The 23,136-nt window shown below is 52.8% G+C and overlaps 1 protein-coding gene across 1 annotated transcript in view; it reads right to left on the bottom strand.

The window, feature by feature from the left end:
• Positions 1-955: 955 nt before the first annotated feature.
• Positions 956-23,136, bottom strand: part of DGKK (diacylglycerol kinase kappa) — a 138,353-nt gene continuing 116,172 nt past the window's right edge. The window contains exons 16-26 of the mRNA XM_056809327.1: positions 21,728-21,824; positions 20,062-20,169; positions 19,277-19,390; positions 18,758-18,892; positions 17,976-18,139; positions 14,554-14,674; positions 13,761-13,847; positions 11,465-11,587; positions 9,648-9,753; positions 6,835-6,965; positions 956-5,237 (exon numbers count right to left, since the gene is read on the bottom strand). Coding sequence (XP_056665305.1) covers positions 5,163-5,237; positions 6,835-6,965; positions 9,648-9,753; positions 11,465-11,587; positions 13,761-13,847; positions 14,554-14,674; positions 17,976-18,139; positions 18,758-18,892; positions 19,277-19,390; positions 20,062-20,169; positions 21,728-21,824 — 1,261 coding nt within the window. The 3' untranslated portion in view covers positions 956-5,162. The remainder of the gene's footprint in view (positions 5,238-6,834; positions 6,966-9,647; positions 9,754-11,464; positions 11,588-13,760; positions 13,848-14,553; positions 14,675-17,975; positions 18,140-18,757; positions 18,893-19,276; positions 19,391-20,061; positions 20,170-21,727; positions 21,825-23,136) is intronic.

Below are 23,136 nucleotides of genomic sequence, written 5' to 3'. Positions count from 1 at the left end.
TGAGCCCAATCATCAGAGTTGGAAAAAAAGCTGGATTTTCAACAAAAGGATCTAAGAGAGATGGACAAGAAAGTCTCTTCTTGGGAATCATTTATTTCCCAGAGCACCAGAATTAGTTCTCTTGTGCTTGTAGGACGTGAGAGAGAAGGGATCTGGAGTTGTTTCTCAACATGGCTTGGATATGAATGGAGAAGGAACAGAGATTTCTTTGGTCTCTTGAAGAGGACAATCAGACTCTGCGGAAGATGAGGAAGAGCAGTAGAGGGATATGGAAGGCCGGTCTTATTCTGTAGAAGGGAAAAGCCAGCCTCATGACAAATTTCCTTGGAGGGGATGGGCACCCTAGGAGATGACCTCTGAGCAAGAGCCCTGTTTTCCAAGACTGTAGCCCATCTCACATAAAAAAGGGAGAAGACACTCTAGGGGCATGTAGCTACAGAGACAGGATGATAGGGGTCAGGAACGGTAAAGAGAGGAAGTAAGATACTGGATTCAGTGACTTCCATGAAAAGGATGGCAAAGTTCAACAATTCACCATGGATACGAAACCAAACTAAACATCTACAAACTAAAGATGTGAAGGAGAAGACTAACAAGGAAGCCAAACTGAATAAGTATGAAGGCCGGGAGATGCAAGCTAGTGGGGGTAGTGTCCATGGGGGCTTGGGGTAGTATATACACTAGCAGAGATGCTCACTGTGTCAGGTGGTTTATAGCCAGAGATGGCAGCCATCTGAGCCCAAAAGTATTCAGATTGTAAATACTTTTTACAAAGCAGTCCCCACTTAGAGTGATTTTCATCAGAGCAGCCCTGGGTACAGCAGCAGTGAGGAGCAACCGGCATCATATTCAGTTAGGCCAAGGCCTGGAGAAGGGACAGCCTGCCCCACTTATTCATAGGAGCTTGGAATCCACAACCCATCACCCCTGAAATAACTCACAAGGAGCCTGAGACTACATGTTCAACCATTTATTAGTGGCCTGAAACACAAGCGCAACTTTGTTTAAACTCTGGACTGATGTTACATCGGGGAGGAGGGGCTGGTGCGGATTTGTGGACTTATTTTTATTTTGCTTTTGGTATTATTCTCTTTGCCACTTCACCATCCAGCTTCCTCCCTCCAGTCCGGGCTCTGCTGCTGAACAGGAGCCTTCAAAAAGAAACAAGCAAACGAACAAAAACCCCCCAAACACAACAGAAACCAACAGGAGATTACAATCAGCAGACAAATACAGAGGAACAATCGCAATTTCACCGAGTACATTAAGCACAGCAGATCTTAGGGAAGGACGCGGATCGGGGTAGGCAGGTGATCACAGTTCAGTTCCATTTCATCCCATAGTTCTGATCTTTATTTTTCCCAACTTGACTTTTCCTATATACTATGGAGTGGTCAATAGCACTCACTCCCCCAGGGCCGGTGGGTAGGCCTGGCCTTTCTAAGCTTACTGCATGAAGCCAGCAGCTGCTCTTTGGCTCCTTGTCCGGGGTCCCTGGTGCCCAGACGGAGGCAGCCAGAGACACTTGGCAGAGGCTTTTCCTAGCCTTTCTCCTTGGCCTCTGCTCTCACCACTTGCTGAGCCCACATCTGATGACAACTACCAGGAGGGAACATTATAGAAACCCTCGGCTCCTTAATCTCTGCCCAATCTCTTTTTCCCTCTAAGCTTAGAGGAAAAATTGGACCTCTGCAAGTTTCGGTCATCTGCAGATGACGCCGCCCCCCCCCAACTCCCATCCTATAAAGTAGTTCAAGACTATCTGTCCTTTGACACTGTTGAGAGCAGCTTCGAGACTACCCAGGAACAATCACCCAAAGAAGCAACCTACCCCTTATTTGCCTGAAATGATGTCTCTGAAGGTGATGGAGATGGAGATGAATGGTAAGGGCCTGGTCCCATTGCCCAAGCAACTATATTACAGCACTGCTTCAGCGAGGCCCCTGTGGGGCGAAATCACTCCTGGGGCCCGAGGGCAGCCCCTGTGAAGGAGGGAGCTGATCTTGCTTTGTTCCAAGCACTGGGCTGGTCCAGGCAGAGCCGGTGCTCAGCAGGTCCCTTTCCTTGGCACCCTGAGCTTGCCAGGAGGGCTGGCTGGGAATCAGGGCAGGAGGGAAACACAATGGAAACTGAGCTAGCAAGCAGCACCTGCTCAGGACCCTCCTTCCCCCTTTCCTCCCCACTTAGCACAAGGCTCACTCTGTGCTTGGCCTGCAAGCCAGGCCAGCTCCGTTCTGATTCAGGGAAGGAAGAGATGGGGATTGGGGAGGGCCAAGGGTTTGGGGGTGTGGGTACTGGTCAGATCAACAACAGCACAGCACATAGCTTAGCATCGATATATTAGCAATCTTAACAAAATGAAAAGGAGCCACCATTGGGGGGAAGCAACAAAAGAATCCCAACCCTGCCTAGACTCCCAAGATCAATGGGCATCCCCAGTCTATGCCCGTGCAGGGGAACACGGGACAGTGGGGCATTGATGAGGGAAAGGGCTTTTAGCCCCAGAGGAGCCTAGGAGAGAGGGGGGGGCAGTCAAAGCAGAAGTCTCCGAGATAGCTCATCCCGGGGACAAATAAATTAATGCTGTAGGTGCTTAAATAAAATTTTAAATATTTTCTTTCATCTATTTACAATACTTTCTTCTTTAGATTTATGGCTAGAGCTATTTTTGGCATCACAATTAGACAAGACGGCATCAGGGGCTTTGCCCCCCCTTTGCAGTTTTGAGCTCCCCATTTTCAGGTTGGAAAAGCATCCAGGACCAGGATTCTGATCTGATGTACCCCAATGATCCAGCCACAGGAGAGACCCAGGGAAGAGCTCCGCCTTCGTCTTGCAGTGTGGAGAGGCCATCTTTCTAGCTCCCAGCCAAGGGCTTGATTGGTTTTGGGGCAGAGGGGAAAGAAATTTGTCTGTAGGCATTCAAGGGCTTGGCTCCTAGGGCCCTGGGGCATCTCCCCTTTAGATGCTGGGCCCGGCCAGATATGCCTGCGTTTCAACAGGCCTTTCAAACAACAAAATCCCAAGCAAATTTAGGGTTGGGAACAACTGGGATTTGTGTTTTGTTCTTGTTTTTCACTAGAAGGTAGAGAGGTACCCACCCAAGGAAGCTTTGAGTCACCTGTTGTTGTTGGGTGACCTCGAACTCCAAAGCAGTAGCCCCCTGGGCTGCAGAGGAGCTGCTCTAACAGCCTCTTTCTGCTGTGAAGCCTAGCTCTGACAGCCTTGTCTCAGGAAGAGGGAAACAGACTGGAAACTCTCTGCTGGGTCTGGGACCATCCAGTCAGCTAGTCCAGAAAATTCAGAACTGGTTGCCCTGGATGGTCCCCAGGCTATAAGCATAACCTAGCCTTGAGGGTAGAGACCCCAGAGTTCCTGGATCCCAGACTTCAAGGCCTGTTGCTTGGAGAGGAGGGGAAAGAAAGAGAAGGGGAAGGGGGAGGGAGGAGGAGCAAAGGAGGTGGAGTAGAAGTAGAGGGAAAGGAAGGAGAAGGTGTGAGGAGGAAGCAGGTCCTAATGATGTACACAGTCCAGAGCAAATAGCTTTGACCTTTCTGTTCCCCTTTCCAGGGCCTGGTTTAGGATTAGGAGGGGAACAGAAGCAGCCTGGACATCAGTCAGCCTTAGCCTCAATGGTGGCTTTGAAGGCTCCACTAGGACAGATCAGACCCCGTAGCTTTGTCAGAAGTAAAGAACATGGGTGGAGATGCCCAGAAGTCTGAGAGTCCTGGGCATGGCAGTAAGTTACAGAAGAACTTTATCAGGAGCCTTAGATACCGAGTTGTATCTTCAGTTCTTACAAAAATATATACATCTCTCCATTTGCTTGCTTTCCCTCCCTCTCTCTCTCTCTCTCTCTCTCTCTCTCTCTCTCTCTCTCTCTCTCTCTCTGTCTCTCTGTCTCTCTCTGTCTCTATCTCTGTCTCTCTCTCTATCTCTCTCTCTGTCTCTGTCTCTCTCTGTCTCTCTGTCTCTGTCTCTCTCTCTGTCTCTCTCTGTCTCTCTCTGTCTCTCTCTCTCTCTCTCTCTCTCTCTCTCTCTCTCTCTCTCTCTCTCTCCATAATCTATACAGCAGCACAAGGGTGAATGACTTTTGGCTCGAAAACCCAGCCAGAATGCAAGCAAAGCACTGGCGGACAGCATGCAAGCTTGGGTCAAGGCAGCGGGGGTTCTTACAGGTTCTGGAGACTCCATCAAGTTACTAGTGGTGAGCAGCAGTGGGCAGAGTGGGCCATTCACCTGAAATCAGGACTGGACTCTTACGTGGCCCATTGGGTACCTGATGAAAGCTATTCACAAGCATGCACACAGACACAGACACATACATATCCCCTTCCCATTTTCCCTCCCACCCATCCCACTCCTGGCCTAGTGCACGCACGCGCGTATGTGTGTGTGCGTGCGTGCGCGCATGCGCGCGCACACACACACACACACACACACACACACACAGAGGCAGCAGAGGCTACTTGCAGAGTTTGCAAGCCACATCTATAAGAAAAGCCTAGTTTTTAACATGCATGGTAAGTCTCCAGGGGGTCAAGGTAGCACACTTAAGCATAGGCCACGGATGGGGGCTCAACTCGGGGACAATAAAGGATACAGCCACGTAATTAAGGCTAGGAGAGAAGCCCCTAGGACCTAGTTCCCATCTTCCATGGCACAAAGCCTCTTCTCTCACCTTCTTCCAAAGGGAAACACTAAGACATTCCAAGTCACAAAATCAGTCAGGTGACTGACCCATCAGAGAAAACACCAGCTCCCAAGTGCCCAAAGAAGGCCATTCTTCTAGATCCCAGGCATATACAGAAGCTTAACTCATTTAACAGAAGCCAGTCAGGAAACACAGAGAGGGAGAACTGAAGAACAACTCTATCCAACAATCTTTGGCCAATGTGGAAATGTAAACCTCTAAGGAAACCTGATAAAGTCAAAGTCAAGAAAGTCAGATTAGTGGAAAGCATTGTCTGACGGCCCTAATGAGCAGGGTCCATGTCTGTCCGGGATAATTGAGTCTGCGATCAGTCGGTTTAGAGTCGGCATCGTTGTTGTCGTCCTAGTCCTAGTCATAGTTGTCACATCCGGTGTTGTTATTGTTATTCCACCATGAGGTGGCTTCTTGTCAGGAGTCCCGAGCTGTAGGGCTCTCCTCCTGCAGCATTTCATAGATTGTGGCTGATGTCTTTGATTCCTTGAAGGATCTTCTTCACGTGGCCAACCTTTCTAATTCCTAAATCCTTTATGGGGGGGGGGGGAGTCAGAAAAGAAAGAAGTTAGCTTGTCTAATGAGATTGCGTAATCACTTGGGCTAGAGCAGACACTGAGGAGCTTATGGCTTCCCCGGTTGGCAGCACCTGAGCCATCGGAGTCTCTTCAGGCCCAGCTCTCTCGTGCAGGCCACCTGCTAGAAAGGGCTCCTTTTCCACTCTCCAGCTACCACCCTTGAAAATCCCTGGGCTGCTTTACAAATGGGCTCCCAAGGCAAAGAGCTAAAGAATGCTATTAGCACCTCTTCTGGGCATCCTGCTTCCACAGGTATGTGTGTGGGTGAATTCAGTGTGCATGTTGTGGAAATGGATTCTGAGTGGAGTTCTGAAGCCAGCCTGCTTTGGGAAGGGCTGGTCAGCTGCCCGGCTCCTTTCCCTGCACTGACAAAGCACTGTTCCACCCATCACAGGAACCCACTTCTCACCCTGAAGAACTAGTTCCAGGAAGGGCACCCTAGCTCAACCCTCCCTGTAGCAAGCAAGAGGCTGCCAGAAGAGATGATCTTCCAGGGGGAGATGATCGAGGGGAAGACTTCCAGTGCTTGACAGAAGAGTGAGAGGCAGGTTTGCTATTTATGGTGGAGGGAATGCTAGCTGTTGGCAGTTTGGGGCAGGGGGCCAGGGAGGGGCCTATGAGGAGTCCTTGGGTGGGGCAACAGTCTTGGCTCAGTAGGCCTTGTCCTTCTTGTCTCGGGTACAATGTTTTTGTACTCTTCCCGAAAGGAAGACTGATTCAAGTTGGTCCCAGGCCCCATGGCATTTTGGGCTTAGGGTAGGCCTCCGTTCTGCACAGCCATCAGCTTGGCTGCAGGGAGGCCCAGAGTGAGTGTGCCCTTCAAGCCCCACTTACTTCTGTTTGAGGATCCACCTCACATCTGAGTTTTTAGGGCAAAGGCTCCTTTGTTCTCATGCCTTTGACTCATGGAAGACAAGAGGAGAAGCCTGCATCCTAGAAAGGGCTCTAGCCTTGCTCACTGACTTGGGGGCTCCCCCTGTTCCCTTAGTTTCCTCATCTGTGTTTGCCACTAGAAAGTATGCTTAATTGAGATCCTCGGGTGGAAAAGGTTTCCCATGCAGAGTGAGGCCAAGAGTGGAGCCAAGGATGGCCGCCCCTAGTGAGTGAGCCCACCTGGTAAAAACAGATGGAAATTCAGAGCTCACTACAAAGCATTGTAAGAACAAGAAGATAAGAGGCCAGGAGAGGAAAACTCCTTGGGCGTGAGGGAAGGCCGTTGATAATAAGAAGGGTAGAAGCTCTGATCACACCCCCCAACCCCACCCTGCCCTAAGGTGTGGGAAGCAATTTCACCCAGAGAACAGAGGCCTTTGCTTGGGATGATTCTCGGGGTCCCCAAGTCCTCTGGGCTGACATCACTCTCCCCTTTCCATGACAGAGCCAAGGAAGAGGCCAATGCCAAAGATTCGTGGTTCTTAAGAAATCTCAGTAAGGAAAGGTAAAGCAAGGCAAGTCTGGCCAAAGGGTCATGCCAGGGCCATGCCATTTGTGGGCAGCATGGATGCCAACAGGGAAGCCCCCATTTCTGGAAAACAGGGACATTAGGAATACCTTCAAGTCTCGTCTCTCCAGCAGGATCAGTTCTGAGCCCTGGATTTCATGGCGGGTAAAAATGTCTTTGTACTCCCCTAAACCAAGTGCGTCCAGCCAAGAAGCCACTTCCTCAGGGCCCCATTTGTCCACTAGTAAAAAGGAAAAGGACAGATGACCATCTTACTGAGAATAGAGAGAAAGGGCCAAGAGCAAACGCGTGCAGAGACAGAGAGAGAGAAATTCTCAGCGAAGCACAGGCAGATTCAAAGGAGGAATAAGGGTGAGTTGGAAAGAGGTGCTGGTGGGTGGTGGCGGTGGCGGCGGCGGCGGCGGCGGCAGCAGCAGCAGCAGTAGCAGCAGCATGAGAAACCATGTCCATGGGCCCCAAGACCCTAGAATGCCCCGACGGCCTGAACTCTGCCCAACAGAGGAGGGCGTGTTCAAAACAACCCCCTAAATGACTTGACTAAGTCTTCAAGGACAAAATAAAAAGGCTCTTCTCTTTTGTGCTTTGTGGTCCCTGGTATGGTGCTAGGCACACCGCCTCAGAGGATCTCTAAATGCTGATGGAACCTGCTCCTTCACTAGGCTGTCAGGGCTAAGAAGGGAAGCAGCAAACAAGCTGCCTCCAGGCCCTGTGGGGGATAGAAGAGGCAGGCTAGAAGAGGGTTGACTATTTGGCCACGGCCACCTTGCCTTGATGGGATGACAGGCAAACTCTTGGGATTTCGGGGCACGAGTCCACTCGGTGTCTCCACAGTCCTAGACACCTGGGGATTAAGGTTGGGCACAAAGCAAATGAGCTTCCTGGGCCCTACTTTTCAGCAGACCTCTGTTCCAAATACGCTAGGGAGAGAGACTGGGATGCTGAGGCCGCCTGTTAGGGCTTCTCCACAGCCTTATTCAGAGACACACTGCCCCCACCAAGTTAAGCAGCCTTACTTGTAGCTGGAAGTCTCTGGGCTGTCTGGACAGCCTGAAAGTGGTGATCTGAGCATGTCTGGGGTTCTTCTGCCAGAACCCAGGAGTCTGGAACTCTGGGTACTCTCTGGGTGACTCTAGTGGGTATCCTATTGGGAATTTTTGCCACCATCATTCAATAACCTCAAGGTAAGAGCATCAAGGATGAATCGTTGTCCCCCCCCCCCACTTGTGCCTAGGCAATAACACATTTGCACAAAGTAAGGAAGATGAGTGGCCAAAGCTCTGGGCCAAGGGAGTGGGGACAAAGGTGAGAGCAGCAGCAGACAAGCAGATGAATTCCTGAAGTGGCCATGCTGGGGTTCGGGAACATATAGGGAGATGAGATCCTAGAAAGCCAAAGAAGCAAGAGAAATCCTACCTCCTGCCCGCCCCCCCTTCCCAGAGTCCCAGGTCTGCTGGAATTCCTGATTATTTCTAGAAGGGCTAAAAGGGATCCTTGCTATCCCAGTGCTCAAGGATTGCCCAGGCCCTCTCTCAACAGCCTCCAGATAAAAGGGCCAATGGACCCACCCTGGCCAGTGGGCTGCATGAGGTCCTTGGCCAAAGGCCTGCTCAGACCTTGGCTACCTCTCATCCTTGAATGGTGGTCAGAGAGAAAGTGGAATAGAAGCTAAGGGGCCTAACTAACCCTTGCGCCCCCCCACCCCACCCCAGCAGCCAGACTTCCTCTGGTCCACTGAGGCCCTTTGGTTTACCTAGCTTCTGGTCTAGCTTTCAACTATTTGGAAGGGAGACATGGAAATACCAATCCCTGTGTCATGCTGTGATGATGAACTATCAAACCCAGTCACCTAAGCCACTGGGTAAAGGAGGCACCCCCCCTGCCACCCCGCCCCCCATTTGTTTGCTAGGTTCTTAGTTCAGCCTATATAGCCATTAGTAAAGCGAAGGGTGCAGAAAGCGTGGGAGAGAAGGAAGAGGAAGCAAAGGGGAAAGACAGGGGAGGAGAGAAAGAGATAGCCAGAGACCCAAAGACAGGGAGTTGGCAGGGCAGAGAAGGGGTGCTGGTAGGCCTTCCTTCAGATCGCTTCTTGATGGGCAGCCTAGCCACAGGTTTTCTTCCAAAAGGTTTTAGGCCAGCATAGTTTGTGTCTCACTGTTGTCAACCAGTGGAAACAGAGTTGTAAAGGGCTCCCTTGGAGCCCAAACTGGGGCTGGCTGGAAGAGAGGGCAACCTCCCCTGCCTCCCCTGCCTCCCTTTGAGCCTCCTCGATGGATCTTTGTTCCTCCCTCCTCAGGGCACAGTGGTAAGGCCAAGTTCAGGCCTCATACTATCTGGGCTAAGGCCCCCTTTTCTCATTGCTCAGAACCAAAATGGTGCTGCCCAGGCTGAAAGTCCTCCCCTGCACCCCTCTCCTACTTCCCAAGCAGGCCCAAAACAGGAGGAAAGAAGGCCGAACAAAGGCTAGAGACACACTTTGAGCTTCTGGGGACTTCCTGGGAAAATCAAATTTAGAACGTTCCAGAGCAGAACCCCACTTGCTCAAAAACCAGTGTCTCTGGCAGCACCAGAAACTCCTCTTTCTCCTGGCCCATGGAGAAGGCCGGGCATGACGAGAAAAGGTATCGAATGATTGGGCAGGGCAGAGAAGTCATGGGGAGCTTTCAGAATAGATTTCTTCCAGTCGGCCCCAAAGGGACCCAGCCTTCCAGCCTCCTCTCCCATGGAAAGAGTCAAGGGTAGAGGTGGCGGCTCTGTGCACTCAGGGCGGCTGGCCCAAACATCCCCTTTTGAACTTGCTTCATTGTGTCTCCACACACAGGAGGGCAAGAAACAATGACCTGACGGTGAGTTTGGCCTGATGGGAAAGCCGGCTTTGGCCCACGACTATGGGGAAGGGGGTTACCTGAGACAGCACTGCTCCATTTGACCTTGTGGGACTTGTTCTTCTTTCCTCTGGAGATGTTTAAGCGCAACCTGAAGCTGCCCTTGCTAGAGTGTCCCAAGCTCTCCTAGGTCAGAGAAAATGAGAGGGTTCGTTTTTGTGCCTGCTGAAGGCCTTGCCTCCAAACGTGCTTGTGTTCGGAAATGGTTTCAGAGGCTCCTCCAAGCCCGGCGTTCTGCAGATGAAGAAACTGAGCCAGTCACTGCCCACGGAGAGGATGGGACTTGCCCAAGGTCACCCAGATAAGTAAGAATCAAAGGCGCGGTGCTGCTTCACTTCAGCTGGGCAGTCTCAGGCTGGCCATGTTGCCAGCTATATGCGTCCTATCTCCAGCAACTCTTGCTGATTGCTATCTCTGTCCATCTTTCTACCAAGGACTCTCCACCCCTCCAGCCCATTTCCCACTGGCCTGCTGCCCTTCTGGTGGAGGTTGCCCAGAGGCAAACTGGACCGACTCAAAGGTAACCTTCAGTTCTATCTCTCTCCCTCCCAAATGGCCGGGGCTGCTCACACAGTGGCCTTCCCCTTCTTTGGGAGGGCGTGGTACATAGGTTGGGAGTGCCGCATGCTGGGTCTATGGGGGCAGTGAGTCCTTCTGCAGACTGGCCTCAGATGGCTTCCTCCTCTGTGAACATGGGGGTTGGGCACTTTGGGCCTCTCCCCTTACCAAGCCCAAATGGGCACGAGGGCAGTGGCAGGACAGCAAGGCCTCCTCAGGCCACAGGCAATGGCGGCAGGAGGAGACACCAGACCTGTAGCCTAAGGAGGCCACATGTGCACTGGGGCAAGCTCTGGGCACCACATTCCCGGGAGGACATTGACAAGCAGAGAGTAAGGGAACAGGGAAGGAGCTGGGAGTGGCCCTTGGAACCCAGGGGCGCCATGGGATGGGATTTGGCCAAAGCTGACCACATACAAGTTCACTAGAAGGAACTGAGGATATTAAGGCCAGAGAAGGCTTTTAAAAATAGATAGCTTCAGGGTTCTCCTGCAGCAAAAGAATTCCACTGGTTCTGCTTGGGCGGAGATTTAAGCTGGATGGAAGGAAGAACTCCAGGGAGAGCTATCCTGTCCCTCAGGAGGTGGGAGCTCTCTGCCCTGGTGGTATCCAAGCCAAGGCTGGCTGACTCTCGGTGGGAGAGATTTCAGAGGTTTTTGCTTAGGTGGCTTCCAAGGGAAGTCCTGTCCTATGCAGCTTCTGTGAGGCACTGATCTAATTTGGCCACCGAATGAACAAAACGTGACTATTCGGTAATTTTGTGGCACAATTCTCAAAAATCATCTTGTGCCTTTGATGTGCCCATAGCTGCGAGCACTCCTTCTGCCATTCTATACTTCTGTGTGCACTACTTCCAGAGCCTGCCCCATTTGGGCCTCCTGAAGGCTGGGGTGAAGGGAGGGGAGCTTGGGAGCAGCTGGGCTAGAGGGGGACCCAAAAGGCACCAGGGCTTTTCTTTCTCCTTCACCTTGAGCCTTGGGGACATCAGCCCCCAGCTCCCCTCCTCCTCAGTCACCCTTGGCCAGAAGAGCTGGGCTTCCCTCTGCTGCCACTTCCTTTTAGCCAGGAAGGCCCTCTGTACACCGACAAGGCAACCCCTAGGGATCATCAAGGTGCTCATTTGGCACGCATGGGTGCTTAGGACATGTTGCTAGATTGAGGAGAACCACAGTCTCTACTAACCCTGGACCCCAGCATCCAGAGAAGCAAGACAAAGTGAAGGGTGACAACTTTCAGCCACCCTGCTGCTTCTCTGTGGCCCATTCAAACAGGCACTCACCTCTTCAGTGACGGCACTGAGGATGGGTGCCAGCCAGTGGATTTCAGACACCTTCTCCAGCTCCTGGCTGACATTGGCTAAGGCAACCTGCAGCCCCTCCTCCCGCCGAGGGCTGTCCAACTGCTGTAGAAATGGAAGACAGAGACAGAATGAGCTCGGCTGCAAGTGTCACCTCCAGGGTTCAAGGCTTCACACCTTGCACTGGAGATAGCCAGAGAGTTCTTAGATGGAGGAGTCAGGTCCATGTCCTCTCGAACACACTGGCAATATGACCCAATGCCCACAGGCAACTTTGGGGCTCCCTGTGAAGCCCTACTCTGGGGAACAGAACAGCCTGAATGTTTGGGGTCAAAAAGCACAGGCCCATAGGCTTGGAGTTAGGATCAGAGGTCACTGGATCCAGCTCTCTCATTTTCCAGAAGACACTGAAACTTGGGGCAAGAAGCCTGTTCCGATGTCAAACAGCTTCTACGTGACAGCCTGACTCCGAGATCCTGGATTCTTTGCTTGTCCTTGACCCGAAGGTTCAAGGCCACGGTTGGGATTCTGGGGTGAAGGCATGAAGGGTTGGAATCTGGATGCTGAGGACAGTCTATCCAGATCCAGCTGGGTCCGGCCCTCTCCCACTGCCAGGAGTCATGGACCATAAATCCAGATCTTTGATCCACCTCAGATAAACCAATCCTGGATGGTCAGCACACGTGAAGAACTTTATGTCCCTGGGACCAACAAGTAGGTGGAACAGATGAGCAGCGATGCCGCTGGCATGAGGCCTGTCTGCCCAGCCTCTTTTCATCTCCTTGGCATAGGGACCCACTTTCAATTCAAAGTACCCCCTAGGTGGGAACTCTCCTGGCACTACCTGCCACAGACACGGGTGGAAGGGGAGAGGGCCACAGGCAACAGGGATGGGTGATTAGGGTAGAGCAGGACACGTGTGGCAGTTTGTCTGCCATGGCTGGACAGCCAACAGTGTAAGACATCATCAGCAACTGGGAGAGACTTGCAGGGACAGGAGCATCTATCTGGAGAAGCCTGGAAGGTCTTGGAGATTTTTGTAGGGAGACACAGTGAATTTGGCAGCCCTGGGGAAAGATCCCGAGCAAAGCTGGATGTGCTCCAGGTACGTCTAAACAGCTGGATCCTCAGTATTTCCCGGTGGTGGCCCCTAAACTCTCTGTGGCCACGTATGCCACATGGACACCAAAGGGAGGTCCTAATGAGGCTACTCCAAGAGAGGTCCAGCATGCAGAGACCAGGGAGGTGACACCACCGCTCTCCTTATCTCCTCTAGCCCCTTCCACGCTGAATGAATCCATTGATAAAGGCTGGAGGAAGCCTCCCAGCAGGTTCAAGTTCAAGCACATGAGGAAGAAAAGACTTTGTGCCGGGAGAGGGGAATTGGGTTCCTTGCCTTCAAGAATCTGAAGAGTGGCTCAGGGAGGAAGAACCTAGCCTAGATCTACTTTTGATCCCAAGGGCAGAACTAGGAGCTCTGGGAGGACGTTAGAGAGGAGCAGGTTCAGGACAGAAGTCAGGAAGAACGGTAACAATGCTAAGGGTCCTCCCTGGTCCCTCCCCATCCCAGCCCCAGCTTAGGCTGCCAGGGAAGAGGATCTCTTCTGTCTGCAGGCCTTCAGGACAAAGGTGGTCATGTTGGGGTAATCAGGTCCTGGCGTTAGGAAGCGCTATTTGGGGCGGTGAGGCTGGCCACTCTTGCTGGGCCAAGTCCTCCGCAACAATGGGGGAGGTGGGAGGGAAAGACAAGTTTGTCTGTGGCCCCACCTCCACCTCCACTATGGTAGGTGCAGCAGAAAGGGCAGAGGGCCTGAAGTCAAGTCTCGGCTCTGTTCTCTCTGGGGCCCAGTTTGCTTCTCGCAGAGCTAAGAGGGTCACACGCGCTGACTGAAGTCTAGGAGCTCCATGCTTACACTGTTGCCATTCCATGACCTTCCCTGGCTCTCTGGGCCTTGGGTGCTCTCCCTTACCTTCCTCTAGCACAAATGTGACTGCAGGCTTAGGGGGCAGTTCATAATTGGGCATTCATGTTGCCTCTGGCTCTCACACTGCATGCAGGCCCTGGGGTTGGGGTCAGAGGGCCCGTATTCAATGCCTAGCTCTGCCTACCTGGGATGCCTCACTTTCCTCCCATGTAAAATGAGACCTCTGAAGTTTTTCCAATTGTAGGAGAAGGCACGGGAGGGAACCTTCTGCCCCTTGTCCCTCCCAATGACTGCTAGACTGGCCAAATTGTTGAGAGCATCCCAAGTGAATTGTGGCCAGCCCCTATACTCACCAGCTTCCCTTCCACGTAAGCTCTGGCTTCATTGTACAAGGCTTTCACGCTAATTGAAACTTCCACGGCTGAGTTTCTGCTTAGGCTCTGTAAGGTGTGGAGGGGAGGAAAGAAGAGAAGGGGGAAAGTCTGCTGTCAGTAAATCTGATGAGCCTGGCTTCGGGATGGAAGGAGCGGGCAAGGTGACCAGGAAGCTGCTCTGGCCCACTTTGATTCTCCTAGAAGGGACTTTGCCCCAGGCCCTCCTTTAGCATCAAGAGCCACCTGGAAAGGGAAACAAGTCTGGGGCCTAGGTTCAACTGATTGTGTAAAATGGAAGTCACTCTAGGCCCAAGCACCCCCTTCCATAAAGTCCACCCCTCTCTTCCTATCAACCAAACCATTTCTTTCACTTGGAGCTCCCGGGCTCCCCACTAGAAGGGCTAGAAATCACCAGCCCATAGTGTGGGAGTCGCTGGTCCCAGATGTGATCTTTGGCACCATGTATCTGGGCCAGCACAGGACTTAGAGCATCATTCAAGGCCTGCCAATGTGTCCGCAGTCCCTTGCAGACTTGGCAGTCATCAGGAGCCTCAGATGCTAGCAGGGAATGTTAGTTGCTTATAAAGCTCCTGCTGAGCTCATATTTTCACTTCCACCTAAACACTTGAGTTTTCTGGTACCCATTGGCCCCATCTGAGACCAGATCTATCTCTGCCCTGCTGGGTCTGTGTTTGTGTGTGTGTTCATGTGTACCTTCCCCCAACCCCAAGCCCCGGCCATTTTCTGCCCCCTTACTGCCATCCGCCCTTACCTCAGGGCTGCTGCCACTGCGCTTGCTGGGCAGTACTTCTGTCAGGGAAGAGGCACAGCTGTTCACGGAGTGGGCCAGCTCCTGCTCTATGGCCTTGTGGATCTTGGCCACCTCTCGGATCCTGCAACCAAGTCAAGGGTAAGTGAGAAAGAGCCTCATTTTGGAGGCTAGAGACGACCATGTCCTTGGGGGACATTATGACATGAGAAAGAAAACGGGCCATGCTACACTCCCGAAAGAAGCCACGGGTGACCCTCAGCGATACCACGCTGGGGCCTCTGGTGGCTATCCAGAGCTGGCTAGGGGTGGTGCCAGGCATCAGTGAGCCACGTAAAAAGTGGGGTCCGGGGAAGCCACATCCTGAACCATCCTCACATTCAGAATGGTGTCCCATGGTAGGGACCTAAAATACTACTGGGGCCCCCATGGTCATGGCCACAGCAGATCCAAGGTCAAGGAAGCTGATGGGCAGCTTGGTCCAAGTCGTATAGTTCTGTTTGTGAGTAATCAGAGGAGCTGAAACTAATTTCAGACATTTCCCTTGGGATCTGCTTGTTGCTGTTTCCTGGCCAGGGCCTGACCTATAAAGGGGAAAAGGTGGAAGAAAGCTGTTGGGCTGCCTGGGGCATCCTACACTGGGAAGGGGAGGGGAAGGAAGCCCCCAGTCCTCTCTCTTGTCCTTCTGGATGTCCCCAGTCCAAGTAGCTGGGTTGCCATCTACTCGACAACGTGGCTCAGACTTATGTCACAGAGATCAGACAGGAGAGCCAGTGAAGCAACTGGATCTGGTCAAGAATTTGTTCTCCCAAGAGGCTGTACCTTGTCTTTTAAGGCCTCCGCCTCATTGCTGTGCCCTGTGGAGAAGAGCCTGGCAAAGGCAGCCATCTGGGACCCTTTGGCTCTGCTTGAGCTAGTACTTTTCTCAGGAGAGGCAGGGCCCCGACTGACGTGCCATAGGCCAGTGGAGAATGCATTTGGCCATGAGCTACCTGCTCAAAGGGCTGACTCCATCCCATCCAGGCACCAGGTACATTTGGCACATATCTGTCCTCAGGGCACCATTCCTTTTCTTGTCCTACACACTGCCAGGGGAGCTGGACCTCAGAGTTCTACACACTCATCTCAGTGTATCCCTGTGCTAGGTTCAGCCCAACAGGGGCCCTTCCCTTGTTCTCTTGGTTGGCAGTGGCTTGATGCTACTCTCCCTGGGGCCCTCGGGGTCTATCGGGGCGGGCACAGGGTTCCTGACCTTTCGGCGAGTCCTAGCCCAAAGGGTCCCCCGATTATCTAGCAGGGTCTAATCAAGGTGGGCATGGGGTTCTTGCCAAAGCAACAGTCCCAGTCCAAAGGTTCCCCCGATTTATGGGTCAGTAATAGGGTTGATGGATTTTCCCTCTAAGGATAGTGACTATCCCCTAACAAGTGGCAGTCCCCCAGAATCAGACCTACTCAGGCAACTGATAGACCAGGGAAGGTCTTGAGTCCAACAACTCTAGAACTCTGGATACAAAGGCCACTGGCTGCTGGGCCTTGCCTTGTTCCAGACGACTCCCACAATGTTCCCCTTTGGCATCTACCAGTCACTGAGGGTCATCTCCCAGAAGTCCACTCCTGCTCATGCCCCACCAATCTTATGCATAGACAACAGCAAGCTTTAGATGGGAGCCACGCAATTAAAATGCCAACCAAAAGTCAAGGGGGGGAATTCCCATTACCGAACCCGGGCTTGTCTTTCACTCTGGGGACAAGTTACCATAAAACCACCCTGCTTGCCATGTCAGACATTCTGGGTTTGAGGGGATGATTTTCTGAGAGTGGAGAAACGATCAGTTGCTCTTGTCCATTCCCCTTCACTTAGTAGCAAATGCTCTCTTAATGGGTGGTTATATGGTAAGTCTGCCAGCACAGCAGAAGAATGAAAAGACAACCCACGCACAAAACTTACGCATCCTAGTGAAGTGTTTTGAAGGATATAGGTACAGCCGGCCGAGTCTCAGATGCAGAATCGAGAACTAAGGGTGCTTCTAGGTGCTTCTAGAGGGGAGATTGTGTCCTTGTCCAGGCCTGAAGATCAAGTGTCACACCAACCATCTGCACCACGCACGCGCCGGTGTCCCCACATCAGGTCGTGACATGCAGCCGCACAAAAGGGGGCTTATATAGAGAAAAGGCTCCATCTCTGCCACGGGTTGGTGATGCCTCATCAGTTTCCCTGGGTCTTAGGGATTTGGGGGCAAGTAGTGGCTGGACATGGGATTAGAATGCCTGACCCTTAGCTTTATAAACTCACTCCAAGCCTTTGGCAGGGGCTGCAGGGCAGTGGGATGATGCTCCTTCTTGCCCAGATGGCCATGATCTGCACAACGTCTGGATGTTTTGGACACAGAGAGGAGATACCTGGCCACCGGCCAAGGCCTAAGAAGTGACAATGGGGGCACAAAGAGAGGGAGCTCCCACCTTTCTCAGCTCACTGTGGGCATTCTCCTCTCAGTGCAGCTGGAATGGTGGACATTGGGTGGCGTCTGTGGACACAGCCCACACCTGGCAAGGAAGACTCCCTCTAATGGTGCACGACAACGAGGCAGGAACTTCCTCTCCGGGTGTGGGTGGGGGGGTGGGGGGGAGGCTACTCACCTGTAACTTAGAGCTTTGAGACAGTGGCCTAGTGCACTGCGAGGCAAACGGATGGACCCACTAATACAGAGCTACGTATGGATGTGCATATATGTCTCCTCTAAGACCAAGCAAGATCAGCTTGTTTCCATTCCCAAAGGCAGGAGGACAGGGCAGGCCGTCCAGACCCCAGATAACAAATTTAACCTCAGCGTATACCATGGGATGTACAAACTCCGATGGCTGAGAAAGCTTCCCCAAATGAAGCCCCAAAGGAGTTAGGCCTGTGGGGCTGGAAAGGTCCAGCCCCCCAGTTATCTTATGGAGGAGAAAGCTGACTCCCAAAGAAGGGAGGGAGGGAGGGAGAAAAGGAGGGAAAGAAGAAGGCTATTTTTTCCCCACACTACGAGGCAGAGTCACAAGGTATTAGGGACTGAAAGTTCTAGATCCTTTAGACATGTCAAGCTGAAAGCAATCTTAAAAGTCATCTAAGATCATGGGATCATAGATCTGGACCTGGTAGGGAACTCAGACTTCCTCATCTCACACAGGAAAAGACTGAGGTCCAAAGAGGGGGAAGAGACTTTTTCCTCCATCATTGGGACAATTAATGGCCCAGTCAGGACTAGAACCCAGGTCTTAGAACTCCTAATTGAAGCTGGTTCCCTACCCCCTCAGTCCAGCCATTCATGCTGATGGTTGGCTGGGGCCTCCCTGCAGAGGCCAAGCTTCCCATGTGTCTTGCCCTCCTCCCCCTTGTCCTAGGCTCTTCCTAGCCCTACAGATCTCTCACAGACCAGCTAATTCACCTGGTGATGAGGATGTCGGCAGAGCGGGCAAAGCGCTGCAACAGCCTATATTCCTCCTCGGTGAGATATTCCATGGACTGTTGCGAGTTGAGCCGGGGGCGGGCTGATCTGTAGCTTTCTCCCTTCTGCTTATCTTCCCATGACTTGAGGGTGCTCTCAAAGGCCTGGAGATGAGGAAAATGGCAAAGAAAGACAATTAGAAAGGAGACAGTCTCTCTCTTGGGGCCAAACATGGCCCAACCCTTTCCTGAAGGACCCCCACTCACACACACACACCCTGTCCCACCCGCCCCGTAGAAGTGGTTGCTAAGCTATGTTTGGGTGTCCAGGGGTCAGACTGGAGATCTCAGCTGAGACATAGCTTCTTCCAAACCTTGCGCCAGGGTGTCAGAAGTCTGCCCTATCTCCTCCTCCGCGAGCTACGAAAACAAGCATTGTGGGGCCTTTTCTGCAACGCAGGAGCTACTAGACTAACACCCCTTAGCAGTGTGTCTGGCACATGACCCATGAGACAAAGGAGGTACTCGGTAAGTGATGGCACTGAGGGGATACTAGCTGGCTCTCCACTGCCCTTTCCCCTTTCCTCATGCAGACCCGCCAATGGACCCTCAACAAACTGAGAAGCTGGTCAGCAAATCAGTGATTGTTGTTCAGGGATCCTTAGAAGGATGAGGCTGGGAGACCCCTGGAGGCTTTGTGGATCCATGGGCAGGGCTGAAGCTGGGCCTTGGGGTCTGGGTGATAGCTGAAGCAAAATTGAGCCTAACTCTGCAACTTCTCACCCGGTCTCTGGTCAGCATCTGGGCTCGGTTCTTGTGCTGAATCTTGATAATCCCTGGGGGCTGGACCCACGCCTCTCCGTCCACTTGCACAGGGACCCCCTCATCACCACAGATGGTGATCTTGACCACACGGCACTGGCAGGTGAGGCAATGAGGAGAAAGAGAGGTGAGGGGGATCCTGAGCTCAGAGCACTGCCCCATCCAAGTCAGAAAATCCATTTCCTGTGGTGTTAGCTCAGGTTATCCCATGAGTCAGAGGCTTCCCAGCTCCAGTCTGGGTCCTTCCTGCCCACTGCCTGGCCCATAGGAAGTGCTTTTACCTAATAACACTTATTGCTCCTTGTCTAGCCTCAGCAGCCTAGCCCAGGGGGAGAGCCCAGGCTCCCAGTCCTTGCCATTCAGGCTCCATGTATTACCCTTCTAGGTATGCATGGATGTGTTTGCCCAGGGCCTGGTGAGCTCCATGGAGGCTTAGGCCAGACTGCTCGACCCTGGTCCAGCCCACTGCCTGCCATCTACCTGAGCAATGCGGTGGTGTTGAAGGTTGATAACTCGCGACACAGCCATCTGGATGCTGCCAAACACTGCCACAACCTCCAGCTTCTTGTCATCAAAGGAAGGTGCTCCAAAATTCTGTAGGGGGACAGTGGCGAAGTCATCTCCCCCACCCCCAATAGCCCAAGAGATGGGGATGGGAGCTGAGCCCAAGAGGAAGAGTAGAGCATCCCCGGCTCCTTCCAATGCCAGTCCAGGCTGCCTGGCCCCAGCTCCCCAGATGCCAAGCCTGGAAGGAGATGGAAGGCCACCTAACAGGGGCGCTATCTTTGGGATGGATAAGATAGCTGCCAGGCCCCTGAAAGTCGGAGGATCTGAGATTCCCTTGAAAGCCAGCAGCCCTGAGGAAAACTGGCCTAGGGAGTTGATCTGGGGGCCATGGAAGGAGGGATGTGGAGCCCCTTTGTTTCTCTCCCTCCCTGGGGCCTGGCTGGATTAAGTGTAGCACCCTCACTTGTGGGGGATTACTTCTCGCTTTCAGTCAGGTGGTGGGTCAGGCCTGAACTCGGAAAGCTAGCATGCTGATGGGACACCGAAAACCTCCAGGGCTGGGAGAACCAGCTTCCAAGCCTCCCCCACCCCCACTTCAGACTAGCCAGCTCTTCTCCCTGCTCATCATAGCCCCAGAAGGCTGAGCCCTGCTCCAGGTATGTCTGGGCCAGTGGTCAGAGCTCAGGCTTTGGAGCATCTTTGGCCAGGCTAGCTGTCCTATCTGAGGGACCCCCTTGTGGCTGAAAGCAACAACTTACATTGTCTTCCTTGGTGCCGCCCCAGAAGTTGATGCCTCCTGCATAGCTGGGGATGTTGAGAACAGCAATTCCCTGCAGGCTGGGCAAGGCCATGATTTCACCATCACACTGAAGAGCAAAGAAAAGATTTGGGCCTTGGTGCTTTAGAAGGCTGGAAAGTAGCAACGCCACAGAGGACCTGGGAGCTTAGATGCCTTCTTGTGAAGAGGTGAGGAGGTTGAACTGGGTGTTCTCCAAGGTCTCCTCTAGGATTATATGGCCCTAAAAGTGATGGCCACCAGCAGCTGAGAGGCCGAATGATGGGCCTAGACAGTATGCTGTGGGAGTAGAGCACTTCCAAGGCTTGCAAGGCCCAGGAAGTCAGCTTCAAGTCCAGCTTCAGATATGAGCTGATATGTGGGCTGCTTTCCTCACCCGTAAAATGAGGAGAGTTAGACTCATTGGCTCCTAAGGGCTCTATTAGCCCTCATGTTCCAGGAGTCTATGGTCTCAGAAGTCTTTTCTAGCTTTGGACCAACGTTCCTTCTATGTTCTATGATCTAGAGCAGTGATGGCAAAGCTTTTAGAGAAGGAGTTCTGGGGTCCACCCCAGACCGAGTGCCAGGCCCCACGTGCTGTGCCCTTTCCTCCATCAAATGCTGGTGTGCCCTGCCTCCTTTACCCCACACAGTGGAGGGAGGAATCACTCTCATTATGCTACTGGGCAGAGGGGCAGGTGAAGTAAGGAATGTCCTCAGTGAGTGTAGAGAGAGGGAGAGGAGTGGCCCAAGTGCTCCACTCCTCTCCAGCTCTGCCTCCTATGAGCTGCACACCTTACTCCCTGTGCATTCCCATTGGCTTCTGGGTAGAGGGGGGGGATGTGAAACAATGTTGTCAGGCAGGGTGGAGAGGGAGAGGGGAGCGGCCCCACTGGAGACTCTCTGCCTTTCTAGTAATGAACTGGGGGGCGGGGTAGAGAGGATGACTGCATGCCCACAGAGAGTGCTCTACATGCCATCTTTGGCACCCATGATATAGGTTTGCCATCACTGATCTAAAACTGTATTGGTGAAGTATTGGCACATGTGCTAGCCCCAACACAGGGGAGCTGCTCTGCTCTCCCTCTTCCCAGTGCCCAAGGACATTTTTGCATGCCCTGCCCCTCTGTCCAGCCACTCAAAGCTAGCACTTTCTCCTTCTGCCCTCTCAGGTAAAGCAGGGGGCTCACAGACAGCCTGAAGTTGCCCTCTTGGCATGTGACCTCAAAAACCTTCCCCAATGCTGACCTAGAGCCTGTATCCATTTTTTTCTCAGATTCTGAGACAGTGTGAATATTCACCACAAGGGGGAAGCAGTCCAGAGGAAGAGTAGAACATGTCACAGTGGGATTTGATAGGACAGATGTGATAGAACTGGGAGGCAGGAGGACCTGGCTCCCAAGCCTGGGCCTCAGCCTCCTCTTCTCTGAGATGGAGCGAAGGGTTTTATAGGCTCCATGTAGCCAGTAGGCCCCAAGTTTGAGACCTCTGACCTTGACAGCTTTTGAGGCCTCTTCTTGCTCTCCATGGGAAGGGACAGGCAATGGCCACTTTGAGAGCACAATGAAATAAAGGGCATCTGGAGCTGGGGGGGGAGGGGGAAGGGCTGATGGTGTGGCCCAGAGGACCCAGGCCCTTCTGCTACTGACCTCAAGTTGCACTCGCTGCTCCAGGTTCTTATAGGTACGCTGCAGAAGTTCTTTGGTCCCCAGCACCCCATACCACATCATATTCTTGGTGCGGCTGCTATGGGTGGGAGAGGGGAGAAGAAAGGCAGTGAGGCGGGAGAACAATTGACAGAGAGGGAAGGGATGGACTGAAACCTGCCAGGTAGCAGTGAGCTGTAGGAGAGACGGCACCATAAGGCTCCGCTACCTGATCCAGAGGCATTAAGGTGGGATGGCCCAATGTGTGCGGCTACAAGGGCCCTCTGGGTCCTAGAAGTCTGCTCAAATCCCTGCCATTGAGAACCAGCCTCTGTCTCTGTTCCTGGTTCTTCCATGAGGAGGGCAACTACATATGGAAATGAAGAGCCTATGGGAGTCCATGCTGACAGCTTTGGGGCAGAGGCAAGGCCCAGTGGGGTGGGCTTGGGGGGCAGCTCACAACAGAAAAGTTGTGAAAGGCTCAGACCAGGGGCCTACCAGCTTAAGGGAGGGTGGCTTGAATGGAGACTAAGAGCGTGCAGAGGCCTAGAGTCCTGGAGAGAGCACAGAAATAGGTCAGAGTCAGGGGCAAGAAGGGGCAAGCAAAGAGAGCATCTGGGGGATCCTGGCTCTGCGAGACCTGTGGGCAACTTATGTGCCACTGGGCAAGTCCACATCCGACACAGAGCAGGGCCCTATATTGGAATCTGTGTGTAAACTCAGACAAGTTTCCTCTGAAAAACAAGGGGAGTCCTTGGCTTGCTTTCAGGTCTTGGGCTTCTCCCCTAATGTTTCTCCTTGTCTCGGGGAGGCTCTTCTCTCTCTTGCCTGTTCTAGTTTTCCAGGAGTTCGGTTCTTGGGGGAGGTGATGAATTCTCCTTACTGGTTTTTCACCCTAGCCATCACCCTATTTGGTCATCTCATTCCCCTTCTCTTCTGCTCAGAGTACTCAGGGGGTTTCTCTCAGTACCCAGCATTTATTTCGGCAGGATTCCAACAGGCCTTCTGCACCTCCCTGGCTGGGGGGAGGAGCTGATGGCTTGTTCTTTTGTCTTTTGTCATCATTCTCTCCTGGCATGTTTTTAGAGCTTCACTGGAGGTGATCTGGTAGGATCTGAGCTCCTCTAGGCCCTGCCAAGGCACCATTCCTATAAACTGACCTAGAAGGCTCTCAGGCCCCTTCCAGGCCTCAATCTGTGAGCCTAGGACCAAGGCCTTCTCCTCCCTGGGCCTCTTAGCCACTACCACGGATGCCAAGAGAGCAAGTGAATGCATGTGCCCAACTCTTGGCATGTGAGGCTTTGATGCAAAGCACTCGGGGAAATTTCTCCTGGCCAAATGAATACCTATGGAGTGGGCTGAAGAACAGATGGGAACGGGGGAGATGAGGGCTTCTGGATGGCAGGGGCCTT

This window comes from Monodelphis domestica, chromosome X (genome assembly GCF_027887165.1).
Source record: "Monodelphis domestica isolate mMonDom1 chromosome X, mMonDom1.pri, whole genome shotgun sequence".
Lineage (NCBI taxonomy): Eukaryota > Metazoa > Chordata > Mammalia > Didelphimorphia > Didelphidae > Monodelphis > Monodelphis domestica.
This window is presented reverse-complemented; position numbering and strand designations above follow the sequence as displayed.